Here is a 23,855-nt window from a genome sequence, read left to right on the forward strand (position 1 = left end):
CAGTGAGATTGCCTTGCTAACCACCGTGTCACCAGAATGCCCTAACAAATCAGATTTTCCTTCTCTGTCACGTATTTGTGAATCCATCCTGAGGCAGTATATCTGTCATGCCAGTGAAGCTCATTAAATTAAACCTTGAGTCAAAGCGGAAAGAAAGACCCTAGGAGAGAGCTGTTGCTTTATTAGCACAGCGCTGGAGGGTTTAACTCCCAGCTGAAACTATCATTAGGCTCCTCTGCATAAAAACAATAGAACAGCAACCTGCTTGTTGATGTACATTTGTAGTGGTAAAGGGGTTTAATTGCTTCTTAATTCAGGAATTTGGAGAAAACGGGATATCAGCGGATGGACTTCTGTGGAGTTTTTCATCTCCAACATGTGCTGAAAGGGAGTATGCTGCGCCGTGGGACACATTGCATAGAAATACACTATATAGAGTCCTAAGGAGTGTAAAAGAGCAAAGACGGGTGTTTGAAATGAAGCTAGGTATGCTCCTCTGAAACAGGCCATACATGAAAAATTCATAATGTGTGTGAAGACTTTGCAGAGAACTTTGTGAGTTTTAAGATCAGCACCTATATTCCCACTAACTTAAAGCCAATTCACCTTCAAATGCAGATATTCTATGTTCTACATGCGTGTCCTTTTAATCCCAGTATATTTTAAACAGCTAGAAATTGTACGATCTTATAGCACCTTTGTACCCTCTTATTCGCCTTCCTCCCACCTCTGCCCTGAAGCTCATCCATTTCTGCCTGTACGCTATAAAAAGTGCCTCTGAAAATGTGATGTTGATGTCAGAGGGTTCCAAAGACACAAATTTCGCTTTGACTGATATTCAGTGCAAATAGGTTATTCAGTGCTGCTTCCTGCACTCAAGATCGACCCCTTGACGAGCAATTATCCATTTAGCGCGGCTGACAGTGTGCTGTGCCACTGACATGCATTTGTGAAATCGTGCGGCAAAGCAATGTTGACCTTGACCTGTAAAGAGGGATGAGGAGGATGCTTGATGTGGCATCAGGTGTCGGGAGCACCAGAGGTTTTAAAAAATAGTGGATACAAGTCTATTCACTAACTTGTGGATGTCGGTATTAATTCCTGGACTATTTCTTCATTATTATTTTTTTAATCAACCCAGTCATGTCTCCTGGTTCTGTTTGACTCATCATGCCAAATCCTGCTAAACGGATTCCAGGCATCTTGCTGTTCTTTTGATAAGCAGCTGTGCCGACCTATAACTCCTGCAACCGTGTTGTCTTTGGCCAGGTATTGAATGTCCACGTAGTTCCCGGAACTTGCCCGGAGGGATGCAGGTGGCTGAGCCCTTCAGTGACGAGGCCATGCTGTTCACCAAAGAGCTGGTGCTGCAAAGGGAGGTAAGCAATGAAGCAGAACATTCTGGCCCGGCTTGTATCATTTCCTATTGTCTCACTGCCTGTTCGCATGTTGGGAACTATTCTGCCGTTTTGGCTCTTACCCTGCTTTCTTTTGCTTTAACGTTCATAGTCCAAGTTTTAGTACCTACTTTGCTGTGCTTTACTTTCACACTCCAATTTTAGTTTGCCTTGAGCACAAGACCACTTCAGTTCAGAGATGTGAGAAGAATAATGTCTGTTAGACTCTGAACAATGGATACAGATAAGAAGAGCAGCTACTTTGGCTGGAAAATGTGTTTCCAACATGCATTCTGGCTTTGTTTTTCTGCGTTTGCTACACTCTGAATACCGAAACTCATTTTATTTACACAGCAAGTATTAAAAATGTATTTATTTCATAACGTTTCACATCTTTAATGACATGCACCACTGATTATACACTGAATATAAGTAAATACAATATTAAACGACAGCATTTTTAATCATATAGAGCAGATGGGATCTCTTTTCTTTCCCTAGATGGTTTCAGAAAAGTCTAAAAACAGTTCCCCATTTCAGATTTCAAGAGAGTTTTTCTTCTATTTAGCAAAAACCTGATGTCAGTCACTGATATTGTTAGGACAAATATAGGGACAGTGACTTTATTAAGCTGGTCATTCGTCCTTGCTGTGTATTCTTCTGTTATTGCTATTTGATTTCAGCCGTCTGCATTTATTTCATCTGCTGCAGCACTGCTGAAAATTGGGGTTTCCTCTCAATGTGTTTTCCGAGGTTTTGAATCCAATTGTTTACTCCCAAATCAGCTTAATTACACAGTGTATAAAGCAATGTAGCCTTTCTTTGAGTAATGTCAAATCTCAACAAAAATTCTTACAAAAGTGGACACAATCAAATAGACCAGCCACCCAGAACACAAACACACACACACAGCATCCTGCCCTGCTTATTCCCAGTTTACGGAAAGCTCACCTGATAGTGGATCAGTGCTCCTGGGCTTTAGAAAACTCCATCCACTGTGTGCCTGTTCATTCACATGCTAATAGGTTTTTATAAGAAGCAGTGAACGGACCAAAGCCATGATGGAACCAGCTATAATCCTGGCACCACTTATCCAGGCCACACACTCCCTCTCTCTCGCTCTTTTTTACTCTCCCTCTCCATTCCTATCTCCGTTTTAAAGGGCTTCTTTGCGTAGGGTGGCTGACTCCACTGTCCTCCGGTGTTTAATTGTCATGGAAATGGAGTCTTAGCCAGCGTTGCAGGTGGACTAATGTTAGTGTATATGTGTGTGCGGTTTCTGTGGGTGTGTGGCAAGCTAGTGACATAGGCTGTATTGAGAAACTCTTCACTGCGAAATAATTGATGCAAACAGCATGGGAATTCGATTGACAAGGATGCAAAATGTAACCTATGAGTCAGTGCAGGAGCAGGTCCACGTTCATAAGAAGTTGTATTTATTATATACTAGGCCTGTGCTGTGCAGTGAAGCTTAAATGTTCTGATGATAGACATTTCATCAAGAACAATAAGAAGATAGTTTAATAGAATGTTTAATAGTCTCATTAAAATGCATATGATACACAGATGATGTTTTTCATTACATTCCTATCACATTTGTACAAACTGGGCTCATTGTTCAGTGCACCATGAAGTTCAGCACCTCTGTGGAAACAGCACAAACGTGGTTAGAAGATAAATGTCTTTTGTGGAATATGTGCCACAAATCATAAAACATAAAAGATCAAAAGTTTGTGTAGCAAAACATGTTAATCAACATGTACTACATTTTTACATGTAACCAATAGTGGAGGGAAAAAAGAGAGAATAAAAAGACGGACTCTTTTCTGAAGATATTTTACTAAATTAGAATTTGGAGTTTGTGTATCTGCTCTGTATAAGTGCATCAAAAAGTTCTTGAATTATTGTCACATGAATCTTGAATGCAACTAAGTCACTAAAGGCTTCACGGTTGTGCCGAGGAGTGCAAAAAATTTTGTTTTTGACAGAATCGTGGAAAAATAAATGGTTTATTTTTGGCACGTTTTTACATATGTCATGCAGCATAACATGCTGATCTAGCAGCTCGTCACTGATCATTAGTTCCCGGACTGTTGGAAATTTGGGTTTCCGAGGGTTAAAAGTTTTACATATGCACCTTGATAACATGGTTAAAATCTAGGTAATCTGTCGACTAAAACGAGGCACTTGACTTTGCTCTGCTGTATTCGCACTCAAAATGTATAGCTTGTCAAATTCATTAGACTTGTAAAGTTGCTTTGCCGCCCTGCAGTTCTTCGTTTATGCTCGCAAGATTAAATTAAGCATTTGTCATCGTGCACATAACCTCTTCCATCCATGCACGCATTCTCTCACACATTTTCTCCCTTGCCAGTCATCGGTGGTGTCAGCAAGTTTTTCGCAGGTAGGTGGGAGTTAGCAGGCAGGACCGAGCCATATAATGAGTCCTGAGCCCAGTGTGGGGGCTGGTTGGCTGCCTGCACTGACCTGCTGTTTGGGCTAATACGAAACACAAACACAGTCACACTCTCAGAGGGACACATTCGAGTAGCTAACAACACAGTTAAGCATTCACACATATGAGCTGTCAGTTTTCCAAAAAAAGCCACAATCGTCCAAAAAGTAGTTGAAAAATCCCCGAGCAGAAAGAATTCGACTGAGCAAATTGGATCATTCCAAGGCGGGAGAAGCTCAGAAGCACGCACGGACACACACACATCTAGCTGGAATAGTCACATGATAGTGTAACGTTATACACACAGTCCCTCACAATGTAACAGGATAGAGTTGCCTGAGAGAAAGCTGGACTGAAGAGGTGAGAGGAAGTGCAGGAGTTCTGAGAAGAGTTAGGCAGCAGCAGAATTACAGTAATAAAGAAGGACAGAAAGTAAGAAGTGGTCTGTGCCCTTTATCCAACCTTATCTCCGTCTTTTCCCGCCCCTGCGAGGATAGCGAGTATAACCGCAACACGTTATTAAGGTGTGTCGCACTCCAACATGAATATGAATCATTTGATTTCATTAGCATGAGATTCTGCTGTTGATTCAGCTGTGAATACCATCTGATTGCGCTGTGCTTTCCAAGATGTTCCTAAGGTGGCCTCACGTGAATAACATCTGATTTGAGTTTTGGTGGCACATTCATTTGCATTCATAAAATATTTTTCTCGCTTACGCCGCTCGACAGCCATTTTGAGTTTTCTGGGGCTTTGTTGAGCTGATGACTTGTTGACTCAGTTGCCTGTGTGCTCCCCCCCCTTTCCCCCCCGCCACACTTCCGTATTTCACTACTCTGTAATTAGCTGCTTTCTTTTCCTCGTGTCCTTTGAAATTGAGTTTGGGTGCAGGCACGAGCACACTTTTCTCTTTTCCTGCTTTTGTACTGCTGTTTTGGTCTTTCTCTAATAGTCTTTTTTCTTTCTGCTTTTCCCCCCTCCTCCACTCATTTGTGCTTCACTCGCGCCTCCCTCGTCTTTAGTGTCCAGTTTTAAATCTGAGTGACATCTGCTTGTAGCTCTCTCCATCCTCTCCTCTCGTTTTCTCCCTTCCCTCCTCTCCTTTCTCAATTTCTCTCTAAAGTGCCACACAGCTATGTTTTAATTTCTCTTGATGCAGACATGCATAATTAATGTGGCATCCAGTGAGGGGAGAGGCCCTGGTTTCTGTCTACTCTATTTATAACCCTCCCTGCCGTCGCCGCTACCCCTGATTTCCCTCCGTGTCTCTCGGGTGATTCTGTCGCTTTTTCCAAAAAACCCCAAAGATTTCTTTCACTTTCAAACTCCCTCTTTTAAAAGAAATCACTTTTGTGTTTATCAGCTCTGTCTTCCCTCCCTTTCTTCCTCGTCTCCCTGCTCTCTCTCTGTGTAGTGTTAATCTCTGACAGACACTGCTCCTGTTCCCAGCATGGAACCAAAACAGCAGCACAGAAATTCAGACGAAAAAAAAACAGAAAAACACATCGGTAAACACCACTCCCCAGACATTTCCCTTTTCTTTTCGTTTTTTTTGATGTCTTCTATTTAATTTCTCTCACCTCCCACCTTCCATTGACAAAAACATCCATTCACTATCGCAGCCACTGAGCCTCTCTGTTGATTTTCTTTATGCTTTTGGGTGGCAACTTCAAAAAGCTCAGCCGAACCAGGAAGAACAGGCGAAACGGAGGGATTTTACTGCATTGACGCGTCTATCTAGGTTGACTCAGCTAGACATGGGACCTCTTTAGCTGTGTAGTGTTAATAAAATGCAATATTTAAACTACTCCTAATGCCTCATTAAAATATCGCACGCCTTGTGAGCGTCATTCCAGCTGATGCGTATGAGGGCTGTGGGATGCTGGCGTCAAAGCAAACTGCCTTTTAAAAAAAAAAAAAAAAAATCTGTGCTGGTTGATGCTCTCTGAGTGGAACTGTTTGTTTCTTTTGAAATTCCAGCATCTGTTAAAAGTCACGTTTTGCAAATGTAGCTCCGAAATGCATCCATTTGTGGCTTTTTCTTATTAAGTTATTTTCGAATAAATGGATTGGACTAATTAGCTGCAACCCTTTAGAGTTTTAAGTTTGCTTTAATCAGCACAGAATGGAGCCCCAATTGGAACTATCTTTGTATATAGTTGCATAAGTGATTGCCAGGTGGGAGAGGAAGAAAAAGGGGTGAAGCGGAGAGGGAGTGCTTGAGCAGGGATGAGAGCAGGCTAAGTGGACGGTAATGTGCAGTGTGCTGTTCTGCCTACGTATACTGTCACTTCTATTGACCTGGGTGGTCTCCAATCTAATGCACAGCCCAGACTGGCTACTCATGAACCTTTATCTCCGTCTCGCACATATAAAAAAAGCCATAGCTTACTTTCCCCCTTGTTGACTTCAAGAAAACATGCAGATGTATGAAGTATGCTGCAGCATGCTTTTCTTTATACATGTTTACCTCCTTGATTTTTGTATGCATGCCTTATAAAGCTGGTTTACATTTGAGCCATGAGAAAATCTAACAGCTTGTTGTAAGAATCTAAATCGTGTCTTACGTGCTTGTGATGGATGATCTTCCACTTGACAAAACCTGAAATGGCATTAAAAGCTACACATCATTATTCCAAGTCACTCTTGTTTGCTTTTAAAGTGGATGCTTTGTTTACTACCTAACAGTTGGATAGAACCTGTTATTTCACAAAAAGTATTAGCTGCAGAGGCAAATCAACATGGTGGGGCCACTGAAAATGAATAATCATAATTGGAGTAAAATGGCAGGAAAAAATAAAAACACCAAATTGGATTAGCAGTTTAACATAATTGCCAAAGTCCTGTTAAACACAAACATACACAGGGACTTACCTCTGTTATGGTGTCGGTTTTAGGTGTCGTGTGGCGTCGTCCCTAAAAAATGGATCTAAAAGGGCCCCACCACCACCACACACACACACACACACACACACACACACACACACACACACACACACACACACACACACACACACACACACACACACACACCTTTCCCACCTTGTGACATGAACACTGTGTGCATCAGGCTGCCGTGAGTGGGGGCTGGCACAGGCTGCCTTCAGACCTGCAGGAGGTTGTGTTGTGGAGCGTTGATGAGTCACTGTGCCAGCGTGGCATCACAGATGCCTTGCTAATGCCTGCCTCTCCAGATCTCTCCGCTTTAATAGCTCTTCTTGGTGAGCATTTTAATTAAATGCTAATACACCCAATACCTTTTGTAATATCAAGAGGATTTTGCTGTCTGTTCTGTGTGGCAATTCTTGTTGTACTGCTACCACAAGAAACACTGTGGCAGTTGTGCGGTTGAAAGTGTTACCTCGTTGTCTGTCTTTTCTTCTACTTGTCTGTGCACGACTGTGGTCAGGGCGGCTCGGATCAATTCATTTAGCATTCTTCACACACGCACGGCTATGCAGAATGCATCCCTCTTGGATTTGACCCTCTTTTATACGTCTTATTTTGCCATTCAGGGCCGCTGGACAGCATTGGATTTCTTCACATCTTCCATGCTCTCACATTGATTTCCGATCAAGCTTGAATTATTTTGGCATGAGGTCGATTACGCAAGTACTGGATCTCGCGGTCTTTGACCATGTCTCTTCCTCTCTTCATCTCTCTCACACTCACCTCGCATCGTTCATATTGGCCTGTTTTGCCAGTTTTTGGTTTGGTGTCTATTTTTGACTTGTTTTCTCCTTCTCCTACTTGAGCGTACACATGCACAGTGTTGTGTGTGTGTGTTGGAGACAGACAGAGAGAGAATGAGTACACATGATGAATAATGCATGGTGTGGTTTCCTGGTCAGCGAGACAGACGGTGGGGACGGTGAACTGCCCCTCAGGTCCTTTTTTCCCATCACGTACTGTAGTTAAACAAACCACGAGTGCAGAAGGCAGTCCCATATCCAGATTACTGCTGCTTTATAGCCACAGACAAGATCTGTCCCCAACCATTCATAACTCTGGCACAAGCTGAACCGCATCACCGGTTTGGACTGTATCCATGCAAGTAATTTTTAATGCTTTTTACCATCATATAGTAGCTTGTTGCCAAAAACAGTAACGCACAAGTAAGTTTTTATTATCTAAAAGTAATATGTGACCCAGATGGGGCTTTTAATGAATTCAGTTGAGTAACAGTAAAGTATATCCTCAGTTGCACCTAAGGATGAGAGCACAGCATAGAATTAGGTTGATATGTTGGTATCGGCATATTCACAAATAGAAAAACTTTCTGTTGCAGAACATAATACAAAAACGGATGCTTAAGGTATTTTAGAAATGGTGGCGTCATGTAGTTTGTCCAGCAGAGCAACTCTGACTCTATTGTGCTCTCAGTACTGTCTGCAGCACATGTAGCAGAGTATCACACTGAGCTTTGTCTTTATTCCTAGGAAGTTATTAAACAATAACTTCATCCTTTTCCATTTTCAACTATACCCTATATGAATAATATTGGCCGATACATTGATATCAGAATTAGTAATAACATTGTTAATCCCAAAAGTCTGATATCAGTCGGGCTTTAGTAGAGATGTCTTGTTAGCCCAATGTGTTCTAATTTGTGTATTACTATAGGCTAGCCGTGCTAGACAACCCACGGCAACGAATTTAATTCTCTGCCAGGGTGGGTCTAGTTACCCTCCATAAGGCTCGAGGTTGGATGCTCCTAAAACTGGAAGGATGAATCACCATGAAGTGTAGAGTCAGAAGGCGGGCGTAACTAAGTGACGACAGAGGCGCGACGATTCTGACAAACAACCGGCGCACAATAAACAGTTATCTTTCGACTCGGCTTTGGCCACAGCCCTTAAAGATTTAAAGCTAAAATTCAACTTGAAAGATAAACAAAGGACGGCATTGAAGTGTTTCATTGAGAAGAAAGACGTATTTGGACTTATGCCGACGGGATATGGCAAATCCTTAATATACCAGTTGGCTCCTCTGGTTGGGAAGCTAATGGGACTTAGCCACAATCCGGCGCTCTCGGAACTACATCAGCCTATTCGTTGCGCTGATTGGTTGTATACCTACCCAATTGCTGCAGAGTGATTTGAAAGACAACCTTTTAGCCCGCCTCCCTCCCTGTCGAGCGTTCCTAAAACCATTTATCCCTCTGTCCAGTTTCAAGTCTTTGATTGTGGCCACATCTCGTAACCAAAGGACAACCTCTGTGGCTGAAAACTGAGTCCATCTTCGTGGAACTTTCTGTTAAAATGCCAAACTTTATAGTGGAATAAACGTTCTTACAGCCTGGTGCTAAAAGTGGTTTTGATGTCTACAGCTAGGTTCACTGTTTGTGATAAATGTAAAGATGAATTTTTATGTAATTGTTTAGGGCCTAAAGCATTGTGGTTGTGGCCACTTTGAGTGAGAGTGACATTGTTTGCAGCTCCAGTCATGCTCCACCAATTTGCTCTTTTTTGGATTAGCCTCGAGATAACGATGGCTCGAGCTGCCGCACAGAGCGAAAGGTTCATCCATTGTTACATCGGGATTATTGCCATAGTTGAGTTGTAATTGTGTGGCTCAGTAGAATACAATGGTAACTGCAAGACAACTTTCAAAACATGCTAGTCTAAGTGGAAATTTAAGCTGTAATTTATAGTTGGACATTGGACCTTGTCTTTTGCAGCTTTCGCCTTTAATAGTTGTTTCTATTGAGTACTGACCATAAACTCTGTTGCTCACAATAGCTTGTCTACATTGCTTTAAACTGGCTGGTGTCACAGAGGGGGGAACTCGGCTAGTAAAGTGCTGCTCAGTCTGTTTGTGTGGATCGGTTTCACTGTTGGGCGGCTTTGTTCCTTGAAAGTAGTGAATTATAGCCTGAAGGTGAACAGAGTGGCCCACATAAACGCATTCACACCATCGCAGTGACGGAGAGATAGATGGACCTGAATGGAGATGGAGAGATGAGAGGAAGGGAGAAACCTGCTCAACGCTTTATCGCCACAACTCGTTTACGAGGTCGACCTTGTGTTTTAATGTGTGTGTGTTTGTGTGTGTGTGTGATGGAATTGCAACTTCACTGTCCACCCTGATAAGTGTAACCTGCAAACAGTGCAGAGATGCAGGCACACGCTGTACTTGGGGACCAACTGAATCCTCTTAAGCCTTTTCCTCTACATGAAGGGCACTGCAGTACTCATCCACATCGAGGACAACAGTATAATGCTCTCATGCGTTTGCACTGTACTGTCGCACTGTATGCTTTTATTTTCTTCTCACTTTTCATTCTTTTTCTTACACGCCACTCTTTTTTTTTTTTTTTTTTTTCCCCACACTACATTCTAGCTGTCTTTTTTTCTGCACTTTATAGGGAAAACACACTGTTGTGCAATATGAAGGTATAGGACACGGGGCAATAGTGTGAGAACTCATATTCATAGACACATTACTTATATTAAAACTGAACCTGAGGCCAGAAGACTGAATAAGTTTTATAAGGTATTGAAGAAGCAGGAAAAGCAGAAAAGGCTTCTGTTGCCTTTGTCATGCCTTTGTTTGCCTTTTTGTTTGCCCTTTCTTCACTTATACTCCAGTCCCTCTCACTTAAAAGGATAATAGCCAAACTACGTATTGAATTTTGGCCTGGCTGAGAATACTGAAGGCAGAGAGCCAGATAGCCATCGGCTGTGTCAACACACACGTCATTACTCGTCTTACCATTTGACTTCTTTTCTTCTTTTCAGCTCTCATTTAAAATCGCTTCTCTGCTCGTCTCTTGTCCTAATAAACAGCAGTTTTGTGTGCATCTCGTTTCAATTTCTCATTTTATTCCACCTGTTTCCACGGTGCAGGCTGTGATGGTCACAGATGAAAAGTGAAGGAAAATGATGCTCAATAAGAAAGAGAAGACAAAGAGTTGTTATGTAGAAATCAGAACTGGGAATTGCTGTGGAATATTGACTACAAAATTGAAAAGGCCAGACATAATGGCTCATTACACCAGCTGCCTGAATGTTGGGCTAATTTTAGTCTCGTTAGAGCTTTTTATCACTACCAAAGAGGCTATTCAAATATTTACTTTACTTTCATGATAAAATAACCCTTGCAACACGGTCATGTTTTAACAGAGACAGGAAGTTGTTCTTAAAGGGGATATTTGATGGGTCAGGCACCAGGCGTGACATCTTTTAAGTCTAAAAGCAAGTTTGAAAATGCCTGAGCCTTGATGAGTTGTCTTGTTAATCCTTCTTGTTCCTCTAATCAGCTGATTCTCCTTCATCTTTTGTTCTGTCCCATGAAGCCGCTTCATTTTTATTGGTTTAGTACGTTGGGCAATCTCGTCAAAAGAACATATATACTTGATCTTTTGGGACAGAGTCACAAACTGAGTCACAATTTTTCCCATGGAATTAGTTGAACTCATGATCAGAAAGTCGCTTTAAGTTAAGAATGAAGGCGTAGCTCATAAATTTTCATTTTTAAAATTCCTGACTTTTGGTATCAGAATGCCATTCTGCTCATTGCTTTCCTTCATCCGCCATGCTGTCTGCTGTTAACAAAATAAGTTGCACCTCCAGGATGCACAATGTAGCAAATCAGCAACGTCCTAATTGTGTCACAACCAATCACACTTTTGCTTAGTTCACATGGAATAGCAACGTTTGCACAGAGCTTTTATTGATTTATTTAACGACGCAATCTGTATACTTCTGAAAAGCAGATTACATGCCAAATTCAAACTGTCCACCCCACTTGCTTGTTTCCTAATTTGCTGCTGTTTTTCATTGCCATATTATGTCTCCCTAAATAAACATCTGTATTTCCACATGCGCTTCCACTCGTTTTTTGTCTCATGGTTGTCTTCCATTGCCTGTACTTGCACCCTCAGTGAATTTTATTTGCTTGTTACTTTCTGTAAACTCTTTTCCTTCTGCCCCTTTTGAGTCTGACCCACAAAGAAAATACAGTTTCACGCACTTTTAGTGCACACACTCCTAACACACACAAACGCCCAAATTCCTCCTGCTGTGTTGCCTTCTGAGCTGCTGCCCGCTAGGTGTTTTATCTAAACATGAACACTGTTTGACACTGTAACAAAAATGGCGTGTGATTGGCATCGGAGGCAAAATTAACAATCTGTTCACATTCATCATCGGCAAATTAATTCTGCCCTTGATTCGGAAAATTCTTAAGCTATTTCTGCTTCTTATTGACATTTCCTGCTTTTAGTACTTTTGCAGGAGCTTATTTCGGAGGATCGGTGTGCGGCTCGAGTGCTATACATGCCCTTTATGAGCCAGCTTGAGGAAATGGCTCTGAGACTTCAGGCTTTATTGATGCTTAAATTGATCCTATTCTGTTGACTGTCACAACAGCGCAACATATTAACAGTTTTGACAAACCAATACACATTCCTCCCTGTGTTTCTACAATACGTACACTAAATACATAGATTAGATGTAATACGGCAGCCTATTTATGTTGTTTACGCTGCTTTTGCAGTCTGTGCCAACTGCAACTCTACTAATAGCCTCTTACAACACGGAATCTATATGTGGGGGTTATGACGAGGAATCATTTTCTTTGTAATCGCTAAAATCCATGCAAGAGGATTTATGTGTGCGTGTTTACATGCGAGCGCAGAGCAGACACCAGCTTGTCGGGGCTAATAGTTCCCTTGACAACACAGCAGTTGCCCCATAACAGTGTTGTCGTGGCTGTACGATTACCATCAAAACGCGCGCACAGAGTCAGCCTTGTACATGCAAACGTACGCTGAAGTCAGCTGTCGTCTTTAGAAATCTCTGCGTCTTGTCTCCCACTCTCCCCGTCTTTGTCTGTACATTTCCATTTCATTGAAGAGCCCAACACACACACACACACACACACACACACACACACACACACACACACACACACACACACACACACACACACACACACACACACACACACACACACACACACTATTTACACAGGCCATCTTCACTTATTCTCTTCCCCACACCCTTCATGTGTTTCTCTTTGTTTCATGCCAGTCTGCTCTCACTCACTGGCTTATTGAGTGGTCAGCGCCTGGCCCCTGCTGCGTAGAGGGCACGCCTCCCTAGACCTCCCATCTCCTCTTGTCGGTTCCTTTTTTTTCACCCCCTCCTCCTCCTCTTGACTTTTCCCTCTGCTTTCACAAGGCTGCTTTATCTGCCTGTCTGTGTGTGCGCATGTGTACCTGGCGTGAGAAGGAATATAACTTCAAAGATCTGCATAAATAAGCGCCAAATAAAGGCCAGAAAGAGGAGAGATTTGAAGCGGTAATCCTTTGCCAGCTTACCCCAGCATAACGTCCTCACACCTGCGCCCTTATCCCCATCTCAGCATCTCCTTCCATCTTCCTCCTCTCCTCATTCCATTTCTTTATATCCCTTACCAGCAAGAGAGAGGTCTATCTCGGTGGCTGTGTCAGCGATCGGCATCTCCTCCCTCCCCTCCCCTCCCTTTCCCACTTTTTCTATGTTTCCCAGAGGACAGTCGGGGGCATAAAGGGAAGAACAAGCCTTGCAAAATCTATTAAAAAAAAAAAAACGAACGGGGATTGGGCTCTCCGCTTTGAATTCAGACAGATAAAGCTAATGGCAGATGTGGGCGACAGGCAGGAAGCTGTGTGTATGTGTGCACGAGCATAGCCTCAATTGAGGCCAGCTATAGAAATACAGTTTCTTTAAACCCCTTTGCTGGCTGAATCTCTCTCTGAATGTGCAGGGGTGTATGCAGGGGAAGTTCCAAGAAAGGCTGGCCGGGGCACTGCAGTTTCTTAAAATGCACTCGTTGCCAGCTGAATCTCTCTTAAAGTGAGAGTGTTTACTGTTGTCTTAGTGTGTTCGGCTCTGCTTGTCCGAGAAGTGATCAACACTTCCAAGGTCTGCAGTAAATTATTTTTGTCTGCATGTTGGTCTGCTCATCTGCCCGAATACTCATAAAGTGATATGATTACACCCTCATGCTGGAGGGGGAAACGCACCAATCAGCCACGGCATTAAAACTACTGCCAGGTGAAGTGTGTACTATTGAGCATCTCGTTATAATGCATTGTTCTGCCGGGAAACTTTGGGTCCTGGCATTCATGCGGATGTTACTTTGACATGTACCACCAACCTAAACAGATGAAGCACATCCCACCATCTAAAACTGCTCAGGAATTGTTCCAGGAATACAAGAAAAACCCCAAGATTTTTGACCCATCCTCCAAGCTCGCCAAACATAGATTGCACAGAGCATCCACAGAATTCACCAGCCTGATCCATACATATCCTACACTGTAACCTATAAGATCAAAAAGGATCCACTGCCGCCTCAACGACACAATATTGAGCGGGTGGTTTTATGCTATGGTTGATTGGTTATTTGAGGAAGATGCTGTGGTCAAACGTTGAATAATTGAAACAGAGGTGAAGACCCACACCTTCCAGGTTATCTTAATCCTGCTAGCTTTCAACTCTGTTTTCCTGTAGGTTTTCTTTACAGTTTTTGAACAACTAAAACAAGAAAACAGTGGTTTCTGTCCATAGTTTAACCCTCTCAACACCAAATAATTTTTGGATCTCTACAGAAACACCCCAACCATGGCTAGAAGTAAATAAACTCAATGGCTTTTGTGGATAAAACCAAAGAACCAAAGTTATATTACCATAAATTTGCAAAAAAAAATGCCATTAGCATGTATATGTAGCTTTAAATGATATTTCATCAATTTTGTTATTAAAATGCTTCTATATATTGTCACCTATCTGCTAGGTGTAAACACAGCCTGCGTCATTGTTGCAACAAGGTGTGCAGATTTTTATCTAGCTCTGAAAATGTGTGTATTTTTGTGATATAAACAATAACCCCAAAAAAAACATTTTAAACCTGCAGAAGTTTTTGGGGTCCAGAGGGTTGAACAAAATAAGCAGCTGGTAGTGTCAGGACAATAAAAGTTGAATACCTCCCCGGTGTATCCAGGATAGGGCAAGTTATGTTAGCATTTAACTACTATGTAATGTTTTGATAGCCTGTCCTCGGCTGCTAAGAATGCTAATGAAGGTTGTCAGGAGCTGAGTTCTTGTTAGCACCATGGCCTCTGGTGTTTCTATAGTGCTGACATTTAGCACTATAGTCCAGCACACCCGCAGACAATCAAATGCTTGCTTCCACATACATTTTCTATTGCTGCTCCATACTGTTCGTCTGCCACCTCGTCGCAACTCGTTTGCCGCTTTTTGGCGGAGGACTGACACTCGAACACACACACGCACACACGCACACACACACGCACGCACACACACACACACGCACGCACGCACACACACACACACACACACACGCACACACACACACACACACACACACACACACACACACACACAGTTATTATCTCCTGGAACAATACTAATAGATGCATGTACTGCTGTGAGCAAACAGTTTGTGCCTCTGCTGCCAGCAGAGTGGGAGGGTGAAGGCTTGCCAAGTCTCCTCTACCCTGAGCCGCCTCTATTTCTCCTCTACCCAATCATAGACCCTAACCTTTCTATTTCGGCCCTCTCTTTGATTCTTTTGTTTGATCATTTCCCTCTACTCGCTCTGTCTGTTCTTCCAGTGAGCTGAGCCACATCCTCCTTTTCTTCTTCTCATTGCATTAATTTCCCATCCCAGCCGTCATTCTATAGGCCGTCTGCTGCTCATATCACAACTGCATGTTTCTACACACTTGCTGTGTTTTTGACTTGTGCCACCAGGTCCTCTTAGATCTCGAACTATGGCTCATAATTTGATTTGAATTCATTTTTAATGTCTGCAACAACAAAACTCTAGCTGATTAACAAACACGAACCTGCACATACGTATTTGTGTCCGGTTCCGTTTAATCAGCTGGACTGAGCCACTAGAAAACGATAAGTTATAACTGGCTGTCTAATTATTGGCTCCCCCGTTGGGCAGGTGCTCTTATATCAGCCGGGCTGATGAGGTCATGCTCAGCTTGGGGCCACGCTGTGCCTCTGATTCACCTGTTGTTGAAAAGTTCTTGGTTTTTTTGAAATGCTTCACACAGCCCTGAAAAACAATTATTGTTCAAGGCATCTGCAGTGCTGACAAAGCAGCGCTGCAGACTTTACTGTCTCTTCACGTAAGTAAGAGCTCTCCTCACTCCGAAGATTCACTTCCTTGTAGTTGTGTTTTTAGAAAATTAAATCAATCCAGTTATTATGCTCTCCCCTTCTTGATGTTTGGATTTGCCAGGTTTAAGAGTTCCTTCCATTTAATTGACTGCATCTTCATATTTACATTTTCTTTTCCCTCATCCGCTGATTTAATTTTAACTCTGTCCCTGCACAGTCCTAGAAAATGTCACAAACTTGCAGTTTTCATGTTGTCTGGTCTGGCATTAATAAACAGATGCTGGGTTTAAATGCTCTTTTCTGTCTGTTTTCTAGGATAGTATATGCATTGATCAGTTTTTATGCAGAGATGTCATGGTTAGACAAACACAGTTTTAATCCTACAGTGATTCCTACACGAGTACTTCCACAGACAACATGCAGTCACACGTCTGTATTTCAGCATTTGTTACAGACGGCTGAATCCCATCTTAAGACACCACCAAAAATCGCTGGACATTGGACGGTAATGTCTTCCCCTGCATCAGTCACAGACCACTTCACAGCACTTGTGCTCTTCTTTTCAGAAATCTAATTAGATTTAAAGGGGGAAAAGGAATGAGATAACTGTTTACAAGCAATTCTATTGTTTCCATGTCACCTTAGATCAGCCAGGTAACTCATTCTTTTCTAAAAAGTAAGGAAGGTATTTTAAGCGAGTGCTTTTGGAGGGAATGTTTATTTGGAACCCATTATAACTTGGCTGGGGTCAGTGCCTGGATGTCACGTCCTCTTAAACAGTTTTTGAGCTCATTTCCCCTCTCTATCTGCTTGTGCACCTGAGTTGCATCTATATTTTTTCCTGCTTAGTTTAGCTATTAACCCTCTGTACAGCAGTTTCTTGGTGTCTTTTGCTCATGTCATATTTTTACTCACTATATGCTCATTTTTCATCACTAAAATCCTGCTGCTTATGGAAACAACACAACCATGAATACAAACAGAGAAAACTCAAAAATGTCAAGGTTGTTTTATCATAAATTATGAAAAAGGAACAAAGTGAAACTTCTTTGACTACTTATTTTACAACAGGTGCTACCAACATTTGGGAAAATGGTGGCTCTACGTACTGTAGATATTTTACTGGTAACATTTGCAATTTATCTTCAAATTATAAACATGTCCTGCAGTCCAACCCAGTTTAGCTAAAATGTCCCTGAATTTTTGTCACGTGATTGTTGGTCACAGCCGAGTCAGTCATTGCTTCTTGGATGAGTCGAAGTGCAGTTATTTTTCTTTTTGCAGAATCTGATTCGTCTTTGGCAAATGTTTTAAACAGCACATGTAGAATAAAGTGATTCTCATAAGATATCAAAATTTTTAAGCTTAGATTTGGGTAATTTACACCGTGAAACAAAGTCACACGGAAGTTCCAAGATTGTCGGAAAGTTGGATATTTGGCAGTCCTCTCTGTACCTCAGATAAATGGTGTAATTTTGGCATTTTTATTTCAAACAAAATAGCATCCTTTTGAAACCTGCTGGCAGTTTTTGGGGAATGAACGGTTAAGTGAGCGTATTTGGAGACAATGTGAATTTGGGATCCATTAAAACTTGGCTGGGGTCAGTGTCTGGATTTCGCTCTCCTGTGCAGATTTTGAGCTTATTTTGTTCTCTACTTTCTGTTTAGAGTTCACTGAAGTGGCATCTACATTTTATTCCACTTAGATAATCTGTTAACAAAGCCTGGCAAATGATTTAAATTTCCCCTGCTAAATGATGAACAACTCAAGTAGGGGATGAAAAACATCTCACTACCTACAATGCAGAGAGGCTTGAGTTATCCACTGCAAATGGAGATGGGCTATTGATTTGTTTGATCTTTAAAGATCACTGCTGACCCGACCACACACAAACGCGCGTTTAAACACACACAGCAGTTTGCTGCAGCGACTGAATAATTTTGCCACCACATGAAAACAGCGTTTCAAGCCGTGGATGCTCTACACAGCTCATCAGAGCTTTCATCTTGACGTTGCTTTCATTTGCTATTCTGTGCTCAGCAGTGCACGTTTTCTCAGCAAGTCTTTGACATTAGCACACTGCTTGTCATCTTGAAGTCCACATCAGTGTATATCCATGCTCCTACAGTTACTACAGACTGACTGCTGAGCTCTTCTGAAAGTCTCAGATAGAGGCTTCTTATCTTTTGCGATCACGTTTTCAGTGCTCCTCTTTCTTTCCCATCTGTATAGCTCTTCGTTCGTTATCCTTGCCCTTTGCCTCCTGCTTTTTTATTTCCGTTTCTTGCCCACTTCTTTTCATTTGTATCTTTTTCGTGTGACACCGCTGTCCTCTGTCATACTAAGGCAGGGTGTCATAGATTATGTGTTGCTCTCGCTCTCACTCTCCTCCTGAGTTAATTTTCTGTCCCTAGACCGTTTTTCTCACTTGCTCCTTCTATCTTCAGCAACACAGGAAGCCATTTTATATCCCCACTTCCACCTTTCCACCATCACCAAAATGTCTCACCCAGATACACTTCTTGTCATCCTTGAAATCCCCTCTCTGTAACCCCCAAATTTGCCCTGCTTGTTGCATGAAACCTCAGTCTCCTGATTTTATAAGAAATGCTTCCTTTGTCCTGATTTCTTTCTTATAGTCTGCACATGCGGCATAAAAGCATCAATTTCCTCTCGGCCACATTGTGTATTGGCTTGTTCCAGTCTTTCATGGACTCTGTATTTGCATGGGAACATGCTGGAGTGCCATGGAAACTACAAAAAAATGGTACGGAAAATCACATCAGTGCACCTTCAGCAGTTCATTCTGTACACGAGAACATGAATGGAAATGCCTGAATGGCTGAGGAAATTACAGGTCATTCCAGTCACCTCTGCAAAGTGTGTGCGATACAGTATACATGTGCTGTTGCTTCCGTAGCTAAAGGATGAAAAAGTCTTTGAGGAGCAGCAGAAAATTGAAGCAGCAATGTCGCCAAAGGATGTTGTCCTGACCCTATTAATTCATTTTAATATTTATAATTGTGTATAACAAAACCTGTCTTCAACTGCCGCAGACTGGAAGATGTACTACATGATGGCATACAAGATGATACTCTCACACAAATATATACTGATATCTTTGAATTATATATCATTGTTATTGTTCTAGCTAGCAAGATAGCATTGAGAAACATGCTAATCCAGCCCAGAAAAGAGATTTAATGCATTTGAACTGTGTGGCTTTGGATCCTCTGTCTTGTTTGTGTGTTTCTGTGTGTCCATGCTTGTGAGTGGGTGAGCGAGGGCTGATCCTGAGCACAGTATCCTTGGTGATGCTGTGCCTGTGATCGTGATTTCTCTCCAGGATGTAAATCTCAACAAAAAGCAGTGAAATTAATGATCAGTGGCTTCATCTTTCTCTTTGCTTTATGTGTACATGTGTGTGCTTTTTGCCGCTGTGTTTGTATGCGCACAAAAAAGAAAAACCCTCAACATGTACCCCACCTCACATATGTCTCAGTCCCCTGTTTGCTGCTTTCAAGGGACGTGATTTACTGCACACACACACACACACCTCGGCCTCAACTATCGGACGGGATCATAAAAATGAGGCTTCATCGTCTGTGGCTGCTAAGAAAACACAGGGATGTTTTTCACCCACCAAAAGGGCAATAAACTCTGTCTCACTGGGAGTAACACACTTGAGCGGTTCTCTACATGGCAAAAATAGCTCACACAGCCCACCTGCCAACCAGCCTCAATTTTAGCAGTAGAATCTGTGCGAATTTGACCACAGTGTATATATCTGCGTCTGTTGGCATGCACCTATTCAATACTACAGCTTCAACGGCACTGGGCTCATTGCCAGCAGTATACTGTGATGAAAATTTTTCTTCTGCCTCCGTTGACCTTGGTAGCAACAAATCATACCACCAGCTGGTCACTGAATATGGCTATTTGCATCAATTTTCGCACTGTCAAAGTCAGATGCTTCAGCAAACATCCACTTGTCTTTACCTACTCCTCCTGCTCATCAACAACATGCTCAGGTCTGCCTTCCTGATGATTTTCTTGATATTAAATTCATGGCATGTTAATCTGTATAACGGTGTTTATTGAATGTGTCTTCAGTATAAAATAGTGTTTATGTAGTCATTCTATTATAACCAAACGATAAAAGAGAGTAGGCTGTCTTTTAAACCAACTGTCTGTTGAATTACGTAGCATGGCCTCGTACGATGCATCCAAGCTGTCTCCACCTTTGACTCTGCCCCCTGTGCAGCACTTCTATTTAACATTAGGACCAAACAACTCTTTGGCCCTGACTCATGTTGAATCACAAGGCAGCACGCTCACAGGCCTGCTTAGAATAGCCTCCCTCTCTGCTCCACTAGCACAGTGGCTTGTGTTCACACACAAATCCTAGCCCGTGCACTTGTTTAGCAGACAGCCTTGCATGAAACGGGGATGCGGATAGTTCGGCAGTTCCCATAATCAGTTGTTAATTATGAGTAATCAGTTGATAAAACAAAGTCCCGGGATTAAGCATTATGCATGCACAATATTCAGACTTTTCTAAATAAAAAAAAACACGGATTAGAACAGTTTAACATACAGCCACTTTTTCACAAGTAGTAAATGTTTAAAAAGTGATCATTGTAATAGACGTTATTGAGGATTTGGTTGATAAATTGCTGCTGCTGTTGAGTATAATGAATATTGGTCGAGGTCATTTAAGTGGAATAACATTTTATTATAGCCATCTTCTGGGCTGCAGCGCATAGTAATTAACAAGAGAGAAAAAGTCTAATTAAGAGATTGCATCAAAATAATTGGGTTTCAAAATGTCCTGCGAAACGCCTTTAAGTTAAAAATGAACCCAGTTCTCGTTTGGAACGGGAGAGCAAGTGTAATGTTTGTGTTGTGCTGCTGGTTTGTCAATGAAATCATGCACATGGCTGCTCTGTATCGTCCCTACAGTTGTATTTGCTCTAACCTCCTGATCCTCACATCCTCTCTGCTGTTCTATTCGCCAGTCTCCCTTACTCAAGTACCCCCAGTGGTCCAGTCCATTTCTCATATCAGCACTTCTTATCTGCTGCACTCCGCTGTATATGCCCCCACCCCTTATCCCCGCCACACTCCTTCTGGTGGAGTCCAGGCCATTCACCAATCATGCAAGCCATGACGGCCAAGCTATATATCCCCCATTCCATCTGTAGCTGGCACTCTTGCATCACATTTGCTCTGCTTACTCCTTTCCCAAGTGCCTTTGCTCTTGCTTCCTTTCACTCGTTCTGCTTTGCTTTTCCCTCCTTTTGGTAGCTCTACCTCTTTTTCTCGTTTTCATATAATCAGTTTTTGCTGTCTTTCTTTTTTTGGGGTTTTTGCTTCTTCTACTCCTATTTTCCTCATGGCCTCGTTCTCCCTGAATCACCCCCCCCCCCCCAACCCCCTTCACCTCTCATGTTGTTTTCATATCCATCTCTTTTAGTCTCCCAGAAACACTTATATCATCAACCACTATATTCAGCTCTGCCTCATTTCTCCATGCATGCCTTGTTTTGTTTTGTTTTTTTTCCATTGCTCTTTTGCCTCCTACATCTGCTCTCTTTTCTAACCTGGACTGCTTTCTGTTAGGACCAAATTTCTCGCTTGTGCTTGCTCCCTAATAACTTCTTTCTAGTAATCTGTCATGCTTTCCACCCCACTTAAATTTTCTTTCCAATATCTCAATTTCTATACCACTTTATCTTCTTCGTCCTCTAACTCCAATCTCCCATCCCCTTTCTTCCCTCCCCAGGCTCTGTGAGCTGTGGTTAAATAGGTTCATCTTGCCTTGCTTCCTCTTTCAAATGGCTTCATGATTGCTAATGAAGCACACAGACAGGAAAAAAAAGCATGATGTGGAGGAGGAAGGAATAGAGAGAAGTGTTTCCCATGGAGACGGGCCCTTCAGTGGATGGCTAGCTGATTGGCTGATTGATGACCCTGTAGCAATTCTGACCGAACAGTACGACAGAGGCTTGTATAGCACAGTGCAGCTTAATATGTGACCACATAGCACAACATACTTGAATACTGAACATTAGTGTGGCATGCTGCTATAGCACAGAGGCATATGAAAGTGCAGTGGACAGACTGATGCCTGATATGGTGCTAACATCTGTTCAGACAGTTAGTCACAATGTATCTAACAATTGACACTATCTATTTTGAAACACCATCCTGATACCTACTTGTTTTCGCTTTTCTCTCACATGTATCACATTAGAGACAATCTTGAGCCCGTTGTCCAGCTTTGCACAGCCATGTTACCAGAAATATTACAAGTACACAAACAGAAGTGGGGAGATAAAGGCATGCTGCATGTGATATGAGTGAGAGCAGTGACAATGGCAGTGCAATATTCATTCTTTCTCTTTTCCTTGTCTGACGTAGCCCAGCACACAACAAAAATCATTCCTTTTACAAGAAACAGACTTATATGGATGAATATACAGGCTTGCATGTCTGATCTGTCAAGCTCATTCTTGCACCTGTGGAAAATGTTCAATATTTAAAATGCATGTCATAAATAGATTTTGCAAGAAGGAAGCCTGGCGAGAGCTGCGGTTGATTTCATCGCGTCTGATTTTTGCCTAAGTGGCCAGCTTTGACAGCCCTGGGTACACTGCAGTAGGTTATTTTTACCCTAATTAGATTTGTTCAAGGGTGGAAAAATGCAGTTTCCTCCATTCCCCCAATAATGACAAGCTTGATATGCAGCCCCACCTACATCTGGGCATAAATAATCTTTTTGCTGTTGTGTATAGGTATATAACAACATTTTACTTTGTTCAACTATGTTTGTTTGGCCTTTTTCTACTTTAGATGTCCTTAGTGCTAAGATTGCACGCAATGTGTTGGATTTTTTTTTTTTCCCAGAAAAGACATTTTATGCTGCCCTTTTATTTCTCTTGCAGAATTTTCTCTCATTGGGGCCATTATATCCATCTCAGCTCTAATGTACAACATTAGAAGAAATTTAACTCATATTTTTTCAACAAATGCTTCCTTACTAGCCATAATTTGTTGTTTCCAAGCATAAGACAGCCTCCAAAACTAAATTAAAAAAGACAAAGCAAATCACTTTCACAGTATGCTCTCTCCCTCTTCAGCAGTCCTTTAACCTCCTTGTCTTATTCTATCTTGCTTCTCTCTCGTTTTGTAATTTCCTAATTTCTCAGAGCCGGACTTTCACCCTTTCAAGTATGTCACTGTCATCTTCTGTCGGCCCCTACGGCAGGTTGAGCACATCACGATTTTTCAGCTAACTACTACACTCTTTTTGTAATGCGCCATGTCTACCTCTGTCTGCCTACTTCGTCTCCTTCAAATGTTGAAATGCTACAGTGCTGGAGAGACAAATTCAGATATTTCTCTCATGGCCCTCTCAGGTACTCTCCCTACACTTCTAGCTGGTTATGTAAACTGGTCTTGTCAACTGCACTACCGGGCAAAAGCTTTGTTTGCCTTCACACACCTGTAACAGTGGATCTGATGATGTCTTGCATCTCAGGCTAAGTATTGTGTATTTTCAGTTAATTTTACAGTTTTTGGCTTTCTCAAGGCTAATGAGAAGGTAGTATCTGTGCTTGTTGTGATGATTGTAGTCGACACAGCTTTCAGTCACTCCCATGAGTTCTTTTGTAGTATTCTCTTTGTCAGCTCTCACCCACATGTTGCCCACTTGAAGCATGTTATTGCGTTCTTTACTAAAATGTGCTCCCAGGGTAATTCACAACACCTTTTTCTCTTTCTTTTTATCATTTAAATGAAGCGAGCTTGAGACACTGTCCCCATATTATCGAGAAAAGGAGAGAAACCGTTAC

The 23,855-nt window shown here is 42.0% G+C and overlaps 1 protein-coding gene across 1 annotated transcript in view; it reads left to right on the forward strand.

Annotated features, from left to right (window-relative positions):
• snd1 (staphylococcal nuclease and tudor domain containing 1) overlaps window positions 1-23,855 on the forward strand; it is a 213,992-nt gene that overhangs the window by 73,790 nt on the left and 116,347 nt on the right. Inside the window, exon 16 of the mRNA XM_022190155.2 lies at window positions 1,270-1,379. Within this exon, the coding sequence (XP_022045847.1) occupies window positions 1,270-1,379 (110 nt within the window). The remainder of the gene's footprint in view (window positions 1-1,269; window positions 1,380-23,855) is intronic.

This window comes from Acanthochromis polyacanthus, chromosome 1 (genome assembly GCF_021347895.1).
Source record: "Acanthochromis polyacanthus isolate Apoly-LR-REF ecotype Palm Island chromosome 1, KAUST_Apoly_ChrSc, whole genome shotgun sequence".
Classification (NCBI taxonomy): domain Eukaryota; kingdom Metazoa; phylum Chordata; class Actinopteri; family Pomacentridae; genus Acanthochromis; species Acanthochromis polyacanthus.